This window comes from Neovison vison, chromosome 13, assembly GCF_020171115.1.
Source record: "Neovison vison isolate M4711 chromosome 13, ASM_NN_V1, whole genome shotgun sequence".
Taxonomy (NCBI): Eukaryota; Metazoa; Chordata; class Mammalia; order Carnivora; family Mustelidae; genus Neogale; species Neogale vison.
The window spans coordinates 14,357,698-14,377,663 of record NC_058103.1 but is presented as its reverse complement, the minus strand read 5'-3'; the positions used below and the strand labels follow the sequence as shown (position 1 = coordinate 14,377,663).

The window sequence follows — 19,966 nt, the reverse complement described above, 5'->3', positions numbered from 1 at the left end:
GATTTCTTTAAAATGATCAAAATTCTCAAGATACAAAGTGTACTTCTTGCTATATAACCTTAATTTCCCCCAAATTGTGATATAAAACTCTCTAGTATACCCAAATCATTCTAGTTCTTCTATAGTGAACACAGGTCTTATGGGCCAAAGTGAAAGGCACCATTTGTTTCTGCCAGCAAAGGATACTGTGCCTTTTATCCCATAGGATACCCAAGGGCTGTCTATGTGCCCCCTTCAGAGGATTTTTGATGTGGAATGTGGTTAGTGGATGTGTTTATACTTGTGTCCAACTCAAAGGACCAGAAGTAAAATTAATGTTGGCAGGTGTGCATGTTTATTCCCACAGAGGTTAACACCGGAGATTCAAGGCTTTCTCACCACATCCTTTTTAACTTCCTGAGCAGGGGGATGTAGGAGGAAAGGGACTAGACTAATTCAGCTACTTCTCACTTCTGTGGGAGGGATTTAAAGCAGACTGAGAGGAGAGAAATGGGGGAGTATCATAGTATCGACTCACTGGGAGCTGACCTGTCCAGAGGTGGTTCTGCCTCCCCAGCTCATACCTCCTACTGCAAAGGAAGCCAGCCCTCAACAGGGTAACGGGGCTCCCCCAGCATGACTGAGCTGGGGGAGAACCATTCGGAGGGTATGCTCTGTGCGGCATCTGAGCTAAACTGCCCTGGAGTCCCATAAGACTCTTTTTACATTAGGAGAAAGAAATGGTTTTGCCTTGCTTGCTCAAAGGAAAGAGTGGATTTAGAACAAACCTAAACATGTTAGAATGAAATCGTGGAAGGGACACAAACCTCGGCAGTGACAAATCAGAGCATGAGACAGATAAGCAACGCCACAGATCATGAACTTGGTAATCTGGAAATGTTTTTATATTTTTTGCCTTCCCCACACAACTGCTCTGAGGAAGAGTCCTTCTGAATCTGACACCAGGGAGATCACAAAGTCTAGAAAACATAGCTGTAACTGGTTTTTATATAACAACTATATTTTTTATAATACATTCTTCTGTCCTCAAATTTTCAGCTGTTGTCATAATGAGGAAAAACTCAGAGATGCTAAAATCTCTCAAACTTAGCAGTTTGTAGCAGCATTCCTCCTCCCAAATTAAAAACATTAAAAAGAAACATAAAAAAGTCAGCACCTGGCCGGCTCAGTCAGAACACAGGACTCTTGATCTTGCTGTCCTGAGTTCAAGCCCTGTGTTACCTGTAGAGATTACTTACAAATAAATAAAGTTAAAAAAAAAAAAGATTTGAGAGAGACAGCATATGCCCACGAGCAGAGGGAGGGGCAGAGGGAGAGAGAATCCTCAAGGGCCTCCCTGCGGAGCTTGTGCCTGGCATGGGGCTTGACCCCAGGACCCTGAGATCATGACCTGAGCCAAAATCAAGAGTCATCTGCTTCACTAAGCCATCCAGGCACTACAATAAATACATAAACTTAAAAAAAAAGACAAAACCCTAATAAACTAGGAATGGACAATTACACTCTAAATTGCAATATAGCAGATAACTGAATTTTAAGCAAAACCTTATTATATATAACAAATTTTGTTTTTAAAGATTAAGTATATAAGAAGGTTTATATATATCTAAATCCACCCCCCAACATGCCTTTATCACGTCATCAGGACTTTTCCTAACTCCCTATGGGACTTGTAATTAGTTCCCAGCATAATCATGGGCAAGTTTGTTCTGAAGAGTTTGTTTGGCCTTGGTGTTGGTCAGGAGTAGGATGTCATGCTAGCCTGGAACACAGGGCCTCGGGCAGTGGGGCAAGACGACCTCACACTGCCGTATTGCACAGTCTGCAGGCCTGTGAAAGGAGCCCCGCGCTGGACAGCTTTGCCCACTCCAGTCAAAGATCCGCTGCTCCAGATGGGCGAGGAGGATGTTCCCATTATGACCAGGAAACTGAGGAAAGGGAAAGAATCACTCAAGGAGGATGTGACTTGGGAACTGGCGGTCCTGCAGAGGATGCTGCAGGAATGGAAGACTGCCTGGGCTCTGAGTAAGTGAAGGGGCAGTGGTGGGTCTTGGAGATATCAGTAAACGTTTGAGGGAGGAGGGTCTCACCTTGGCCTCGTGTTTTTCAGTCTATGAAAATTCATCCCTCTCTTGTGAAAACATACAAATCCAGTTCACTCATCAAGGTGTCACTAGAGAAGAGCCTTTCACGCAATGATAGTTGACCTACCTCTGGAGGCTTTCTGCATGGGCGGGTTGTACCTCAGTAATCTGCGTACACTCGCTACCCTGAGGACTCTTCACAGACAGGGACTCTGTCTTAACAGCCTCTGAAACTTTATGCTCAGTAAATGACGCGTGAAGGGAAGGATGAAATATGCTGCCCAAGCAATGGAAGTGTAGTAATCCAGAGAAACTAGGAGGCTGTGGTAGAAACAACGCCTCTCGAAAATTCACATGCGGAGTTGGGATTCTCAGATATCCACTCTGCCTTTGGCAATGTGGGAGTAGAAGGTGGAATGCATGGGGCAGAGTAAGGGCCTGGCAAGGACTGGTTAAATCTCTAAGGTCTGAGGACGTAGGACTGCTGGCTTGCAGAACTCGAGACTAGTTTAATTAGTGCAGGAGAGAGGCAATCACGCAAACATAAAAGGGCTGACAGATTTTCTGAGTAAAACTACCTGTAGGAACTCTGAAATGAAAGCTTATACCTACAGAGAGAGAAGTTAGTAATAAAATGAGGAAGATCTTGAAAGCCAGATGGAAGAGATCTCAGAGGCAATCTAACGATAACCACAATCATAACAATTGAGTCCTTAGTATCTTGCCTGGCATTTTGTTAAATATTTTGTCCAGTTAACTCATTTACTACTCAAAGTAACTCAATCTGGTAGGTTCTACTACCATTCCCGTTTTATAAGTGAGCAATTAACCTCAGAGAGGTTAAGTAACTTATCCAAGGTCACACAGCTAATAATTGTGATTCCAAACCAGGTGGGTTTGATAACAAAGTACCCTTAATCACTGTGTTATCACCCTTTTATTTTCCAAATGGTAACAGTGAAGAGTTATTTAAGCAAAGAGAGACAGAATATATGATGGGATGGGGTAGGGGAGCAAGTAGCAGCGTTTGTGAACTGCCCAACAGGGTACGTGGATTGTCAGAGAAATATCTTCCCCATATCCCTGGGGCCCTTTATTCTTCTGAGCTACTGTTTTGATTGAATTGTGCTAGGAAGAAGGGGCCTATCTAACCCTAACCAGATGGTTTTCTTCTCCTTTCCCTCCTTGTGGCATAGTCATCGAGTGGCACCATGCGACAGTAGAGGGCCTACTGCGGGGCTTGCTGGACGTGCATGACGACACTCGGATCCAAGCCATCATCACATGTGCCACAGCTGCTTTAGAACGGCCCCGGATTGCCACCAGCAGGGGGGACTCGAGTGAGAGCCAGAACTTAACTTGCTTGAGAATATAGGCAACTCACACAGCCACAGACAATGAGAACTGGTGTGGACCTTTGAGCTTATCTGAGATCATTTTACAAACAAAACCAAGGCCCAGAGACTGGCCTGAATATACACAGCTTATCAGCAAGAGATGAAATTTAAATTCCTGACTTCAGGTCCAATGCCTTTGGCACTACATTTCATTACCTTCTGTTTGCCTAGCAGCTTCAAGGAAGCTTGCACTGTTCCACTCAGGGATCCTGTTTGTAATAGACCCAAATTATACATAGTTCATGTGTGTACATACATACACACTTTCCCCTCCCGACTCTATTTTAGCCCTTCTTTTGACAGCACATCTGAAACCCAAGACAGACACCCTCACTGTAGACACCCTCCCCAAGTTCCAAACCTCAATCTGCAGCCCCACAGTCCACCTGGTTTCAGAGCCAGGGCCCTGGGAGTCATCCTGGATAAAACCTTTCTCCTCCCATAACAAAATGAGATTCTGATTTTGCCTCCTTCTTTGTGTATTCATCAGTCAACAGAGGAATATAAGAGGTAATTCCCTTCCCCCCAAATTCCCAGTCTCACCCCATGCTACTCCCCAGGGTCACCAACGTTGTTTGGCATTTCACATCTTTCTCGATGCTTTCGGAAATAATATGTCAACATACATGTAGGATTTTCTATTCATTATAAAAATGAGTGTTGAATTTTACCAGCCATTTCCTATTTTCTCTCTTTAATTTGTGGTTGTGAATTCTGTTGTTAAATTCTTAGACTCTAACAGATCATGATAAATTATTCTTTTGTTACTCCACTGGGTTTGATTTATTGATATTTTAGAATGTTTTACTACATTTACAAAAATGAGTAGTTTGTTAAGTTTCAGTTTTTGCTAGTTTTAGAAAATGAATTAAGGACTTAGCCATCCTTTCCAATGGTCTTTAATCTTTTGGAAAAGAAAAGTCAATAGCTTTTTTCTTTACTAGCAGTAAGTAGTTAAAAAGGAAAATTTCCCATCTAGAACAGCCAGAACTGTAATCTGAGAAGACAGTTTAACAAGACCCAGGACCCAAATGCTAGAAACAATCAAGTGCTATTGAGAGGACATAAAACCAACTGTCTTACTTATTTCTCAGATGCCTTCAGATACCTTTTATGGGAGACCTGGGCTAGGGCTTTTTCCTCTCTGTTGCTGGTAGCATTCTAATAATATTCTGTCCTAATATGTATCATTCTATCTTAAGTGTTTACTTTTCTGTCATTCCTGCCAGACAAGGAGCCCTCCTAAATGGTGGGGACTAAGTTTACTTCTACAAAATTGTCATGTTTTTAAAGTTTCATTTATTTCCTAGCTACTGAGTTCCAGATATGGGCATTTTTGGTACCAGTTTCTGAATTTGCTGTCCCATCTGCCAGAAAACTCTTCATTTCTTTTTTAACCTGATTAATTTCTATACTTGTCCTTTAATTTTCAGCTATCATTTCCTTTGAGTTTGCCCTGTCCCACCACCCCGGCTTGGGTCATTGTCCCTCTATATGCTTCCACACATATGCATTTTTTTTTCTTTTTTTCATAAGCTCTAGGCTCAACATGACCCCAAAATCAAGAGTTAGAGCCTCTTTCAATTGAGCCAGCCAGGCGGCCCCCACACTATGCATTTTTTATTATAACTGCTTATTTCCTTGGGTATTAAATGAATGATACGTTTGCAGTACCGGGCACAGAGAAAACCAGTAGGCAGCCAGATATTATACTCTTACCCCAATCTTTCACATACGTACAAAGAACACTTTTGTCTGCTCCCAGAATTATGCCTTCATGTGATCCCTTTCAGATGTCCTAGGTGTCCAGATTTTAACCTTTGTCTTGTTTCTCCCCCATACCTTCCCAAAGAAAACTATCTTACTCATTACTTTTTGAAATACTCATCTGACTTCTACTTATTCTCCTAAAATACACCTATTCCCATCTAACCTATTGCTAACAAATGGCATAGCCACCCACAATGACGATAAGATCAGGAATCCTAAAATCTTAGTCACAGATCCAGCTCTGCCACTTCTTGGGAAGTCAGTTAGCCTATTTGAGCTTCAAATTCCTTATCTCTAAAATGAGGATAATTGTGGACAAAAGGTTAACAGACCCTTTCCCCTTCTACCTGAGAATTTGAGCTTTAGTTAAAATGTCTACGTGTTGCCCTGATCTCTATAAGCCACATTGCTTATGGTAAACATGAACTCTGACACATCACATCTGGACTGGGAAAATTCTAAGTGAAACAAATGCCTTAAGGAGGCGCCATCACTTGGGCTTCCACGAATGCCGTGGCTTCTAATAGGCAGGCCCTTTGTGGGCCCTGGGATTAGAACTCAAGCCTTGTTGTAAGACAGGCTCGCTCCTGCGAACACAGCACATGTCCCCGGAAGGCTCTGTGGAATGCTGTCCAGAGTGCCTTGAGAACTCTGGCCAGAAGGAATGCCCAAGGCTGCTCTATTGGCCAACTGCTCTCCCATCCAAGATGCTTCAGAAGACTGGTGCTTTGTGTGGTCTGTGAGTCATGTGAGTCTTGACTTTTCGATCTAAAAAGGCTCCTGAAATGACATATTTCAAATGAGCTCCGCAGTTAATACCTGCCTTGCCTACTTCAACGAGCTGCTGCCAGACTGAATGAGATAATGAATATGAAAACACCATAAATGGCAAAGTAAAAATACAAAAACATGTATGGTAAATAGGTTGATTTTCATCATTGAAACTAATGGTGAAGGTCACCAGAGTCTAGCCGGAGACCTTCCGTGGCCTGAATCCAGCTCTCCATGGGCCACGTGATCAAGGACTAGGAGCAGGCATACCCAGCACAGAAGGGAGTCAGAAATGCCCACTTACTGCAGGGGCTTAGCCAAACTCTATTAACTAGCAGGAAGCACCAGGAACTGAGATCGAGGTCAGCCACTATGCAGCTAGGGGGAAGAAACTGTTTCGGTGAGAATCAAAGGGGCTAGCACCCTCTTACCTGGTTCTCTTTTGATCACAGACAAGGAGACTGGGAAAGCCCCATCTGTCCAGGTCTTGCCAGAGGTTCTACAGCCCGCCCTGGAGGCTGCTCTTGAGTACCAAAATGCCAACGTGCGGATGGCAGCAGCACTATGCCAATATGCCATACAGTCACATAATCCCCTCGCCCGGGACGTCATGCAGAGTGTCTTGTCGAAGGGTGAGTAACTCCCTGCCGCTTCTGACCTGCGAATATGGGGTAGAGACAGGACATCTCACTATCAGCTTCTCCTAATCCTTTCTTCTCCAGTGTCATGCTCTGTGAGGTCTACTGTATTGGGGGTTTGGGGTTTCTACTCATGAACATTCAGAGATAGTGCTTCCTAGATACTTTTACAAAAGAGGGTCACTGCCACCTAGTCGTATCTGGGTGGCTAAATATTTCATAGACCTATTTGTCTGGACACCATGACCCTGTTCACGCAAATTTATTTGGCCCTTATGGCCTATTGCTGTTACCCAGCAAGAGCCTTTTAGGGTTTAACTTTTCAGGTTAAGGTTTTCAGTCTATATCTAAAACCTTGATACGATCCATTGAAATACAGGCATTGACTTCTATACTAAGCAGGGCACGGGAGAGTAAGATACCGGGCAGGTAACAGCCTTGGGTACCAACCCTGAGGCTGTTCTCTGCAGGGAGATCAGACAGCTGTTTCTCACCCCACCCAACAGGTAACAGTGTGGACAGCTGGGCTGCAGCTCAGTGCTTGGCTCTGGAAGGTGATGTCACATACCCCGTGATTAAGAGGATCTTCCAGCAGCTGTTTAATAAGAAGAATGACGACACAGAGCACCAGTGTTGTATGCTCCTGAGCCATCTCCATGAAAAGACAGTATGTAGTCATTACAGGGTCAGAGGAGAAACCAAGTTATGGGGAACACTCGAGTCTGAGGTCAGTTCAAGTAAGGAATTGGAAATGCAGGTGGCTGAGTAAGTCAGTCAGTCAGTCTAGTTAAAAGACTGGACTATGTGTGTCAGTGATTGGGGGACAGAGTTGTATTTACAGGTAAAAAAGGACACCAGCCACCTGAGACAAAGGTGAGAAAAGTAGGCTGCAGGTGGTGTCTGTGTGTGCAAGAAGAGTTGTGATATGTAGAATTTGCTTCTGCCAGAAGTTTACCATTGAAAACTGCACTGACCTACAAGTGTGTTTACTTTCAACAGAAATGTGAAACTCACAGACATTGAGGCATATACAAATCGTATCAGGAGTAAAAATCGTTAAAGAGAAGGTCCCAGGAGTTTTCTGTTCAGGTTGCTAAATCTGTATATTGTTCCTTGATTTAGGAATCCAAAGTCAGTTGGCTCAGATAGAAGAGTGCCCCATATCTTGTAAACCCACTCTTTCCTTCACTAAGGATGGGCTCCTCATGTACTTGTGACATTAATTAGGCTGAAGGCCATAGTAGGATCTAACACTTCTTCAGGCTCCAGCATCTCTAAAAGTTACCAGGAATATCAACCTAAGTCTTCCATTCCCCAGACCCTGATACACACCATGCTCGCTGTGGAGCTGAACAGTTACCAGTGGAGGGACCGGATCATAGCCTGCCGGGTTCTCTCACAGATCGGTGGGAACATCAGTCTGGTAAGCCTTCTGTGTTTTCAGGACAGAGAGTCGAAGCAAAAGGAGGCTGGGGAGCCCTTCCACTTTTTGCTGCTATTTATTTTTATTTATTTATTTATTTATTTATTTATTTTTAATTTTTTAAAAAAGATTTTATTTATTTATTTGACAGATATCACAAGCAGGCAGAGAGGCAGGCAGAGAGAGAGGAGGAAGCAGGCTCCCTGATGAGCAGAGAGCCCGATGCAGGGCTCGATCCCAGGACCCTGGGATCATGACCTGAGCTGAAGGCAGTGGCTTAATCCACTGAGCCACCCAGGCGCCCTGCTGCTATTTATTTTTTATTTTTTTTTTTTTAAAAAGATTTTATTTATTTATTTCACAGACAGAGATCACAAGTAGGCAGAGAGGCAGGCAGAGAGAGACGAAGAAACAGGTTTCCTGCTGAGCAGAGAGCCCAATGTGGGGCTCGATCCCAGGACCCTAGGATCATGACCTGAGCCGAAGGCAGAGGCTTTAACCCACTGAGCCACCCAGGCGCCCCTAGTATCCCATTCTTACCGAGCAGATCTTTGTCTCTACCTTGCTACCTTAGTCCTAACCCAGGATTATCTTTATATGCCAACATGTCTTTCAGACTCAAGGCACTTGCTTCTTAGCAACAATTGTAACTCACTCACAATGAAATAAGCAAAAAACCCTAGGAAAATTTAGAAACTCTTATAGTACTTTGGCATTGCCTTAACGTGAATGTACTGTATAAATACCAGCCAGTGACCTTCCTTACCCTCCCGCCCCCGCCAAAACTGGTCCTTCACCAGAGAGTTTGAGAAGCACTTACTTAAATTACCCAACAGCCCAATCATACCAGTGTCTATGTTGGCTCTGAGTGTTCAGCACATAGAGAAGGTATAAAACACAGTCCCTACTTTAAAAAGATTGACATTATAGTTGGAATGACAACATACACAAATAATTCAAGAACAAGTGATACATGTACAGTACACTCATAATTTTTCAGAGAGAGACATTAGTGTAGGCTGAACCTATCACCTGGGGGAAGGAGTGTGGAACAGCTGTGCAAGACTTAGTCGGAACTGAAGAGGGACTTCCAGGGGGCGGAAACCCTGACCATCATTTGAGCTTTCACCCGACCTGTTTCTTCCCATTACTTTTTAATCATCTTCAGCTGTCCAAATGGGGGGTTTCCCCTTCTTCCTATGTGCCACTGTCTCTTTTCCTTATGACACTCAGTACCTCCAAAATGTCCCAGAACACCACCACTGCCCTGAGAAGTTAAGACCCTCCACCCTTGGACCCCCACATTTTGAGTGGAAAGCACAAAATCTGGTCATGTGGTATTGTCATCTGAAGACGTTTTAGTCCGGGTTCATTCTGCCCCAGTTGCCATGGACCCTTGCTCTGAAATCCTGACCAGCAGCACAGGCAGCGCCTGGGAGGTTGTGAGAAGGGCAGGATCTCCCTCCCCTCAGGCTCACTCAATCAGAATCTGCATTTTAACAACATCTAATTCATTTGCACACTCCCCTCCTTAGCACCGGTCACTCAGGATTGCCAACTGAAAGTAAAAAGACATGCAGGGCTGGCAGGGGACTGACGTGGCAAAGGTGGGAACTTCACGTCAGGTTGCTGGAATGAAAGAAAAGCACTACGTCCGTCAGTCCTTCACTCATTCAGGAAGCAGGGTCTGACCACAGCCTACACGCTTGGCACTAGGCCAGCACTAGGGATGCAAACATATTGTCTGAGAGAAATCCTCAAACAGGAGGGAGACATTCCACCACGTCGAGGTGGAAGAGATGTTTCAGGCAGGGAGAATAGCTTGGGCACATTGACACAATCATGAACCACAACTGCAGTAATCTTGGTCTCATCCCTTCTGAATGAAGTATTAATATACAGGGTGGCCCACTGTCCAGGTTGGTCCAGGACATAGGCCAGTAAAGTCCCAGGCAAACTGGGTTGAGTATCACCCTACTAGTGCATAACCATCAAATGTTAAGTCCCTCAAGGACAGAAAACATTGGTTCTGACATAATATAGAGGTGTTAAGCATAAGCTTAGAAAACAGACTGGGCCTTGAGTCGTAGCTCTAGCAGAAACAGGTTAACCATGGGCAAGTAAACCTAAGCCTCCATTTTGTCACCTGTAAATGGTAATCTGCTTCCCTGGATTGTTTGGGAGGATTACGTGATGGGTGAAAACACCTTGCACAGTACCAAGCCCCAAACCGGCATTCAATAAATGGTAGCTAATTATTACTCCTATTTACAGGATATGAAATATAAGCTGATCCAGATGATGCTGAGTGACTGGAGTAAGGAAGTAAGACATGCAGCAGCCCAAGCTGTGGGGCGAATGAAATTTGGGAAAGAGGTGTACAACACCATTAGGTAAGACCTAGTTAAACATGAACTCAGTGAAACTTTTCTGTTCATAAGTGTTCGGGGATCCGGCCAGCTGGCATCTGTTGAGCTGCTTCGTATGTTCAGCATCGTACTGGGTCCCACTGCAGGATTATTTTAAAAATAAAAAATTATCAGTTCCTATAGACACTAACAATGTGGCTAAGGAAAGAATCAGAGTGCCCGTTAGGTGTTAAGCACCGTTTTGGGTGTTTGAGAGTTCAAAGGTATGACATGATTCTGATTATACAGGCAAGATACACAAATGCTTCGTAAGGTCACCTTTCATGGAGGGTGGATCAGACTACATAGGCAGAGAGAAGGAAAGACATCCCAGGCTGGGAGCCAAATCTGAATATAAAAATGAGGGTGGCACAGGGGAGGACAGTGAAGAGAACTTGACTGAGCAATAGGGACACGTGTGGAAGTTTCCTTCACTGAGCCATTCAATATAGTTCAGTGCCCAGCATATGCTACTAATAGGGGTTGAATTAAAACAGTTGAGATCTCTCCCCCATGAAACTTAACCTCCTGGCATAAGGCTGACTAGGAAAGGGTGGGAATGGATAATGGAGAGCTGACAGAGGTTGGGTTTTTCTCTTGAGGACATTCGTGGTGGTAGTGGGGGTGGTGGGAAAGCCAAAAGTTCAAGGAGGCAAAATAAAAGCACTTGTGCCTTCCAGAGTCAAGCTGAGTCAAGGAAATTTCCAGGAGCGTGTGGAAGCTCTCTCCCTGATTGGTGGGCTCCAGCTCATGACTGCCAGGCTTCTCCCAAGCTTCCTGAACTGCTTCTCCGACAACTTCATGGCAGTTCGACGGGCAGCCTGTTTGGCAGCAGGCGCCCTGCAGATCCGAGATAAGATGGTGAGTCAGAGAAATGCATGGCCATTCACCTGATTAACCTGAAGAGGGCATCACCCTGAGCTTCCCTTGTAGGGAATACTGCACGCACCGTTCTGTGGACACCCCACATGAAAGATCAGAACCAGGAAGGTGAGGGGGTAGACTGGCCACATCAATGAGTCAGTTAGGACCCTACTCAGCTCCCAGCTAGCCCAGATTTAACTCGAGAGCACATCCTTGAATCCTGTTCTCACCTCAGTTACAGGCTTTAGGATCAACTCCAGTGAATGGAGTTATAATCCCTAGTTATTAGGGGAAAATCTGATTGCAGGTGTTCTAAAGAAGCCTGTATAACCAGAGAACTGTGGGCTGAGGACAGTCAATCTAGACAGGAGATAATTCGGCTAATACACCACGTGTGCAGGCTAGTACTTCAGCTTCCGGCTCATTTGTCACTAGAAGTGATAGAAGCCCATTTTTCAGTGATGGCACATTTTAGAGGTAAGACGGGTCCCTGTCTCTGATTCATTCTTGCTCTGATCCTCTCCACTCAGCATTGCTCTTTTGTTCATCCCAGGTGCTGGACTGCCTTTTGAATCTGATACAGAGGGATCCTTACTGGAAAATCAAGGCATTTGCCATTCAAGGTAGTATGGGAGTAGCCCCAGCTTTTCAACCTCAAACACCTTCCCAGGTGCTGGTATAAATCCCCAGACTCTCTCTAGGAAGGGAGTAGACTATAGGGGTAGAGATGGTTACACCTTCTCAGAAGTTCTTGCCTGAGAAATTGAAGATTATTTTCTTTTTAATTCTCATTAAGGATCCTGTGTCTAGGTTTATGTCAAACCTGTTAAGAAGAAGGGCTAACAAGACAGTCCCCACCAACAGAATTAGTAATAAGTTCTGAGTAGGTATCCACAATTGGATACACTTGCTCTGTATCCAATTTTCAACTATAAGACTCTGTAAAAGACCAGATTCAAAAGACTGCTGGCAACTTAAAACCCTGCCGTCAAACTTTCCTAGAGTTTCTTTTTAAGGATTTTTGGCATTCCTTCTCTTGTTGACTATCTTTGCTTTAGGTAAACCTGTTAAATAATTGTGTCTCCTTTCCCCATTGTATTGCCTGAATTAGATTAGTCTTCTGAGTTATCTGCCCCATATCTCATCCCTACATAAATAATTAGTATAGTCTCACATCCTAATGGGCAAGGATGGGATAGGACCTCCCTCCTCATCCCCACAGGAATCCTTCTGAGACGTCCTAGTCTAACCCATCCCTAAAATTCTAATGATAATTAACTGTCATCCAAAAGAGAAGGTACTAACAAAATAGTTCAATATTTACAATACTTAATTTAGCAGGCTGCTATCTACATATTATCACTGTTATCTGTTACTAAGGCCATTTCTGGATGTTAGATATAGCCAACTCCATCTTAAGTGACAGTGGAACTTGCTGCCCTCTAATCTCTGCAGCTCTGGGTCACATTGGCCAAGTGAGTCCCCAGCTGACAGACCTCCTGCTCTGGGCCATCCATTATGAAGAGTCACCAGGTGTACGACTAGAAGCTTGCCGTAGCATCCTAGCCCTCGATCTTCAAGGGGACCGGGTCAGGGACACGTTCCTAGATGTGCTGCTCCTAGAGAACCATGAGGCTGTTCTAAAGTAAGCTCTAAACCTGATTCCTGCCATGACCTCTTGTACTGCCAACTCTCCCATCCTTGTTAACAGAATACATCCCTGCCTTTCCAGGGTGCCTAATGGCTGTAAAAGCACAGGCTCACCTGTGCCATTCACCCACCCACTTAAGTGGGTAACAGAAAAACTAGCCTAAATTAAATGGGAAGTCAGGTCATGTCATGCATGTAGCTGTTCTCCATCCCAGGTGGCTTTAAATAATTCATTTATTCAGCTAACATTTTTCAAGTGCCTACTGGATGACAGGCTTTAGAGTTAAAAAGAACAGAATTTGAATCCCAGCTCAGGCATACACTAGTTACGTAAACATGGGTAAGTTACTTAAACATTCTGAGCGCATTTATTCAGATATCAAATGCAAATAATCATCTACCTTATGGGTCTGTGGTGATGATTAAAGAAATGATATGTTTCGTATCCACCATGAGTGTTCAATAAATGGTACCATTAGTATCTTCCAATATATAGCCTTAAAATCTACACAACAGGGGTGCCTGGGTGGCTCAGTGGGTTAAGCTGCTGCCTTCGGCTCAGGTCATGATCTCAGGGTCCTGGGATCGAGTCCCGCATCGGGCTCTCTGCTCAGCAGGGAGCCTGCTTCCCTCTTTCTCTCTCTGCCTGGCTCTCTGTCTACTTGTGATTTCTCTCTGTCAAATAAATACATAAAATCTTTAAAAAAAGAAAAAACTACACAACATCCTTATAAGCTAAACATACCATTTTTGCAGACAAAGCTAAGCAAAACCACACTTAGGATTGGAATTTAGGATTCTTGATTGATTCCTACTTCTCTATTTTCCACCCTTTTTTTTTTTTTTTTAAATGAGTAAGAACAATCTGGGCACGTGGGTGGCTCAGTTAGTTAAGTGTCTGCCTTTGGCTCAGGTCATAATCCTGGGTTCCTGGGATTGAGTCCTGCGCTGGGCTCCCTGCTCAATGAGGAGTCTGCTTCTCCCTCTGCCCCTCTCCCCCCACCACTCCTGCTTGCTGTCTCTCTCTCTCTCTCACACACACACACACAAATAAATAAACTCTTAAAAAAAAAAAAAGAGTAAGAACAATCTGGGCACCTGGGTGGCTCAGGTGGTTAAGTGTCTGCTTTTGGCTCAGGTCATGATCCTGGGGTTCTGGGATCGAGTCCCACATCAGGCTCTCTGCTCAGTGAGGAGTCAGCTTCTCCCTTTGTGGCCACCCCCTGCCCCACCCCCAGTTCGCCTTTTCTCTCTCTCTCAAAAAGTAAATAAATCTTTAAAGAAGAAAAGAAAAAAAAAAAAGAATAAGAACAATCTGGGGCACCTGGGTGGCTCAGCTGGTTAAGCATCTGACTCTTGATTTCAGTTCGGGTCACGATCTCAGGGTCGTGAGGTCAATCCCTGGGTCAGGCTCTGTGCTAGGTGTGGAGCCTGCTTAGAATTCTCTCTCCCTCTCCCTCTGCCCTTCCAACCCCAACTTTCTAAATTTAATAAAAAAAGGATAAGAATGGGGGCACCTGGGTAGCTCAGTGGGTTAAGCCTCTGCCTTCGGCCCAGGTCATGATCCCAGAGTCCTGGGATCGAGCCCCTCATCAGGCTCTCTGCTCAGCAGGGAGTCTGCTTCCCTTCCTCTCTCTCTGCCTGCCTCTCTGCCTACTTGTGATCTCTGTCTGTCAAATAAATAAATAAAATCTTTAAAAAAAAAAAAAGGATAAGAATGATCTAAGAAGTTCCTTTTATCTTTCAGGGAAATTCATCAGGCAATGAAGATACTCAACTTAGAAAATGTAGGAAACCAAGAAATGCTTCAGAAGATCAGGAACAGGGTAAGTTAAGTGCAAGCTATGTTTTCAAGAGAAAATTCAGAACTCTGAGTTCCTCAGACCCTTTTCTCCATCACAGAAATACTTTGTACAACCACACAGGTACTATCTTTTCTGAAGATACAAAACATTTATGCAAAAATCAGATTATAAAATCCTAGTAAAGGGGTGCCTGGGTGGCTCAGTGGGTTAAGCCTTTGCCTTCGACTTGGGTCATGATTTCGGGGTCCTGGGATCGAGCCCCACTTCGGGCTCTCTGCTTGGTGGGGAGTCTGCTTTCCCCTCTCTCTTTCTGCCTGCTGCTCTGCTTACTTGTGATCTCTCTCTCTCTCTCTCTGTGAGTGTCAAAAAAAAAACCTTTAAAAATCCTAGTAAAGACAAAGTAAAAACAATAATCCTACAGTCCTATCAAGTAACCCTCAAAATGGGCTATTGGTTCTGAAATACTTATTCTTCTTTCCCTTCCCATTTTCTCGCTGCCATCAACTAAACCCACGTTGTTCTTTTTTACAAGTAGACCTAGAGAAGGAATAGTGACAGGAGCTAGCACCCTTGATTTTTACCTTTTAACTTTCCTTAATCCCTAAACTGGGGTTTTGCCAAAGGGGTGCTCTAGCTGAACAGGTAGTTCTAATTTTTCAAAGTTGTTAGATGAGTTGAAGAGAGGGACAAAGACTTTAAAAATGTAAGATTCTTTCTTCATGTAATTCACAAAACCAGCTTCACACCAACCAAGCATTTCTTAGTAAGTTCCTTTCATCATGCCCAAAAAGCTAAAATAGATTTTTCATTCACAGGTCTAAAAAATGTGCAACAAACATCAGAAGAATGCTGAGGGACTGTACCACCTAATACCAATAAGCACAATGCAATAAGTTACTTTACTAATGGTTTTTGATTATTTGCAGCCTAATAGTTATTTTTTTCAACATCATTTCTTCTGATCTAGATTCAAACACTAAGCCAAAAGGATTTGCTGACCCAGAAAATATTCAAGATGGAGAGGGTCATAGGAAAAATGAAGGAAGAAACAAAACGTGTTTACTTGCAACCCAAGGAGGGGCAAAAACCACTCAAACTCCATACTTTTCTACAAGAAACTTTTCACGGTAGGTTTCCACAGGGTGAGTTGTACACCTTGACTCCTTTAAAAGCCTCTTCTGGGATCCGAACATCTGGGGAGTTTAGTTTCTAACCCTGTAGGATGAGTCAGGAAAGCTGCTACCTTTCATTTTTGGCCACCATCCTCTCAGTCCTTTTATTTTTTTCCTGCCTGCTCCCTGGCTTTTATTATTTGCTGTTTTGTCCCTTAAAAAAAAAAAAAGAAAAGAAAAGAAAAAAGAATGAGGTAGTTCTAATTGAACGGATTTAAAAGTTAGGTAAAAAAAAACCGAGAGGTTGGGAAACAGAACAAAAATTACTGTTACATTTGATTAAGCATCCAAAGCCTTGTAAGTTTAACTTTTAATAGCAGTTACGAAAGTGGGGCTGGAGAGAGCAATCACTTTATGTACATCCATTAAAAAAAAAACAACAAAAAACTTCATAAAGTTCTCAACCTTATGTAACTGCACCTGTCAGTTACGGTGATAGGATCTTAAAGTTCCAGACACAACCTAAATGAAGTGCGGATACCAAGCTGTACCAAAATGTACTTAACAAAATCTGTGCCCAGGCGTAGCAGCAGCCTCAGATCATTCAGTCGGTTGCCTACCAGCCACCACCCCAAACCCAGGTCTTCTGGTTCCAAGTCCAGGACTCGCTCTGGTACACCAGGCTCTCTTCCACCAACCATGAGAATATTCACTTGCCAGGTTTGGGGAAGATTCTTCCAACTGCCAGGAAAAAAATGAGAGTGGAAAGTAACTTGAACACCAGCCTTCCTTCCTGGCCAGCTTGCTACCAGATGATTGACTGAGGCACAAGTAGGTGACATGCTGCCCCTTTGGGAGCAATGCCAGCTACTGATGCTAGCAAGCACTGAGCAAAAACACAGTTCACTCTTAATTTTTCCAGTAGGATTGTGCTGTTTGGGGTTCAAGTAGCATGATTAAAATGATTACCCCTCAAGTTACAGAATTGGCCCCAATCCTACAACCATCCCAAGTTACCTTTCATCTCAGCCATTATAGATTTTCCCTATCTCCCCCAACCCAATTCCTTCAAACCACGTCACATAATAATCTAGTCTTTAAAAAAATAATCTAGAAACAGTCTTTGGCACTTTAATAACTTTTCTAGCATTCACACAAACTCACGGTCACAAACAGGATACTAGCCCCAACCCTCCCCGCAAACTGAGGAAAGAGAACTCAAATGAAGGATGCAAATTCCAAATAAAAATATCTAATGTCTCAAGAAGAATGACACAGCAGGTGCTACACAGCACACTGAGGCCTGGGGGTGACGATGAGGCTGGTGTTCTGAAATGATCAGGATCAAAGTTACTTCTGCAGCAAGAGCTCCTTTTTGCCACCTCCAACGTCTGCTTTTACTTTTGTGCCTAGGTGAAGTGTTGATTCCTAGAAAACCGTCTGAAATTTGTGACATTAAAGCAGTCTTAAAGGTAAATGTAAGCAGTCCTAAAGGTAAAAGGTTCTCAAAGTACCTGAGTCCCCCCCACCCCTCTCCCAGCTCCCGCAAAAAAGGTGGTAATGGTGGTTAAGAATCACCACTGTCTTGCTTCCAGCAATCAACCAGGAACTAGTTCAGGTCAGAGGCATCTTGGTGAGCAGCAGCCCCTTGTCATATAACATGGTTGCCAAGGAAAGCTGGTCCTCCACAGTGTCACAGGGCAGGTCCCCTACTCTCACAAACTCTGGGTAGGAGCGGAGCAAGAGTTCCATGGCATCAGCTTGCTGAGGGTATATCTCCAAGCACTTGGGCTCCTCCAGATGATAAACACGGGAGTTCTCCACTGTGTAATAGAGAAACAAATGGCCTCCCTCCCCCACCAGCCGGGCTATCCCATCCTGAAGCATGTGCACCTCCGTTTCTGTTGTCAACTGGGCCCCCACGTTCACAGGTTCGCCAGCCTCCCAGCGAATTGGGAGCCCGTAAACACTGAGCGCCCTCTCCCTATCAGTCAGTACAGGGGGCAGAGAGTCGTGGATGAAGTCTTTGGCTCGCTGGTCAGCCACAGCATCGACAGGGGCAAAGTGTCCCAAGCGGGCAACCAGGACTCGAACCTTCTCCATGAAAGCCGTTCTTCGTGGATCCTTAGAATCCGAGTGCTGGGCCCCCATGTAATCCATGAAGTCTCGCGGGAGACCCCTTCGAAACTCTACATTTTCTTCCATGGCAGCTTGCACTGCCAGAGGCAGTACGGCCTCCAGGAAGTCGCCCCAGGTATTGCGCTGGTACGTGGACAAGGTGAGGTGCAGGGAGTGCACTCCATCCTGGCATTCGGCTTGGTGGATGAAGCCCCGAGGAAAATAGAGCAAATCTCCAGGTTCCAGCACGGTCTGCAGCACCGGCTCCCCGAGGTCGTCCTGGCTGAAGTTGGGGCTGGAGGTCAGCGCCAGCTCCTCCGTCGGGACCCGGGGGCGGTAGACGCGCCAGAGCTTCCTACCTTCCAGCTGCAGCACAAAAGCCTCGATGTCGTCGTAGTGGGGGGCAAAGCCCTGCGAGTTGGGGGGCGTGAGGTAAATGTTGGAGCCTGCCATGCTGCCAAACTGCTCCTGGAGCACAGCCAAGAACTGCCACACGGTGGTCGAGAAGGCCTGCGGGCAGAGGAGGCGCAGGGAGCAGCCGGCCTGGTACAGGGACCAGGCGGCGGCGGGCAGCGCGCGGCCGGGCGGGTTCAGGGTCTCGCGCCGCCCGTTGACGTAGCGAGCAGCGTCCAGGTGCTGCCCGAACTGCACGTCCTCGTGGCGCAGCATGGAGTCCAGGTCTGCGGTGGAGAAAAGCCCCTGGTAGTAGGCGGGGTCCTGCCGCCGCACCAGCACCGCCTCCCGCTCCCACAGGCGCCGGTAGAAGTGGTCCGGCGGCATGGGCGAGATGAGCCACTCGAAGAGGCGCGCCGCCCGCCGCCGGCTGCTGGGGATGCGGTTCAGCTCGGCCAGGACGCGCTGCAGCGGGGAGTCCCAGGCCAGCTCCCCGCCCGTGCTGTCCACCTGTGGCCCGGACAGCGTGGCGGGGGCTGCGGACGGCGGGGCGGCCGCCAAGTGCTGGGCATTGCACAGCAGGGCCGAGGTTTCCACCACGCGGGCGGGCGCGGCGGGCACGTCCACCAGGCGCGCGGGCGGCGCGGAAGCCGGCACCAGGCGCGCGGGCAGGGCGGGCGCCTCCACCAGGCGGGCCGGCGGGGTTTGCGCCTCCACCAGGCGGGCGGGCGGGGTTTGCCCCTCCGCCAGGGAGCGAGGGGTTTGGAGGGAGCGAGCCGCGGGCGAGGCCTCCAGCAGCTCTGCAGGCCCCAGGTGGCCATACGGCTCTCGCCGGGCCGCATCGGGGATGGCCGCCGCCCCACCAGGCAGCGGGTCCCCCTGATCGTCTACCGCCGACTCCACCCTCGAGTCCTCCGAGTCCTCGCTGGGCAGCGTCTGGGCCCTCAGTGCGGCCATGCGGGATGCCACGCTTCTCCTTAGCTGCCTTCGGATCTTCCTGGGCCTTAGGGGCAGGGCCAGCACCGACCCGCTGTGTGGCTGCGACTGGCGCCGGCGTCTCAACCTCCCGCGCCTCAGCAGCCCGGTGCTGGCCCGGAGCCCGTCCATGGCGCGAACCCCTTCCGAGGCCGGCCGGCCTGGGTGGAAAGGATCTCGCGGAGAGCGGCTGCGAGGCACGCTGGGAAGGGGGCGCGGCCTCCCGGCTGGCCACGCCTCCCATTCTCTCACCCTGCGCCTCCCGCTCGCCCTGCGGGCAGTACCCGGTTTCTCACCAGAGTAGCGGCTCCACGTTTGCTGGGCAATTTAAAAACCAAACTGCTGGGGACTCCAGGAGAAAGAAAGTTGTCTTCTTTATTAACTCTTCTTTCCTTCTTTAATCTCTGTGTCCTGGACTGTTCCCAAGACGTGCTCATTTCTGAGCAGCGTGCTCCCTAGCAACTTTGCACAAGAAAGCACACAATTCTTATTTTCAAAGAATGTCCTTGGGCAAAGATAGAGATTCCTCAGGCAAAGTTCACGCCTCGGTTCCACCGG

General features: G+C 46.3%; 2 protein-coding genes across 2 annotated transcripts in view; one reads left to right on the top strand and one right to left on the bottom strand.

The window, feature by feature from the left end:
• HEATR4 (HEAT repeat containing 4) overlaps positions 1–19,966 on the top strand; it is a 49,573-nt gene that overhangs the window by 18,691 nt on the left and 10,916 nt on the right. Inside the window, exons 5-16 of the mRNA XM_044230785.1 lie at positions 1,822–2,025; positions 3,281–3,424; positions 6,475–6,654; positions 7,167–7,327; positions 7,979–8,083; positions 10,358–10,476; positions 11,172–11,352; positions 11,909–11,978; positions 12,811–13,000; positions 14,753–14,831; positions 15,778–15,937; positions 17,336–17,394. Coding sequence (XP_044086720.1) covers positions 1,822–2,025; positions 3,281–3,424; positions 6,475–6,654; positions 7,167–7,327; positions 7,979–8,083; positions 10,358–10,476; positions 11,172–11,352; positions 11,909–11,978; positions 12,811–13,000; positions 14,753–14,831; positions 15,778–15,937; positions 17,336–17,394 — 1,652 coding nt within the window. The remainder of the gene's footprint in view (positions 1–1,821; positions 2,026–3,280; positions 3,425–6,474; positions 6,655–7,166; positions 7,328–7,978; positions 8,084–10,357; positions 10,477–11,171; positions 11,353–11,908; positions 11,979–12,810; positions 13,001–14,752; positions 14,832–15,777; positions 15,938–17,335; positions 17,395–19,966) is intronic.
• Positions 16,278–19,583, bottom strand: RIOX1 (ribosomal oxygenase 1). Its single transcript, XM_044230786.1, has one exon. It carries the CDS (start codon positions 19,538–19,540, stop codon positions 17,537–17,539), a length of 2,004 nt encoding a protein of 667 aa, XP_044086721.1. The 5' UTR covers positions 19,541–19,583; the 3' UTR covers positions 16,278–17,536.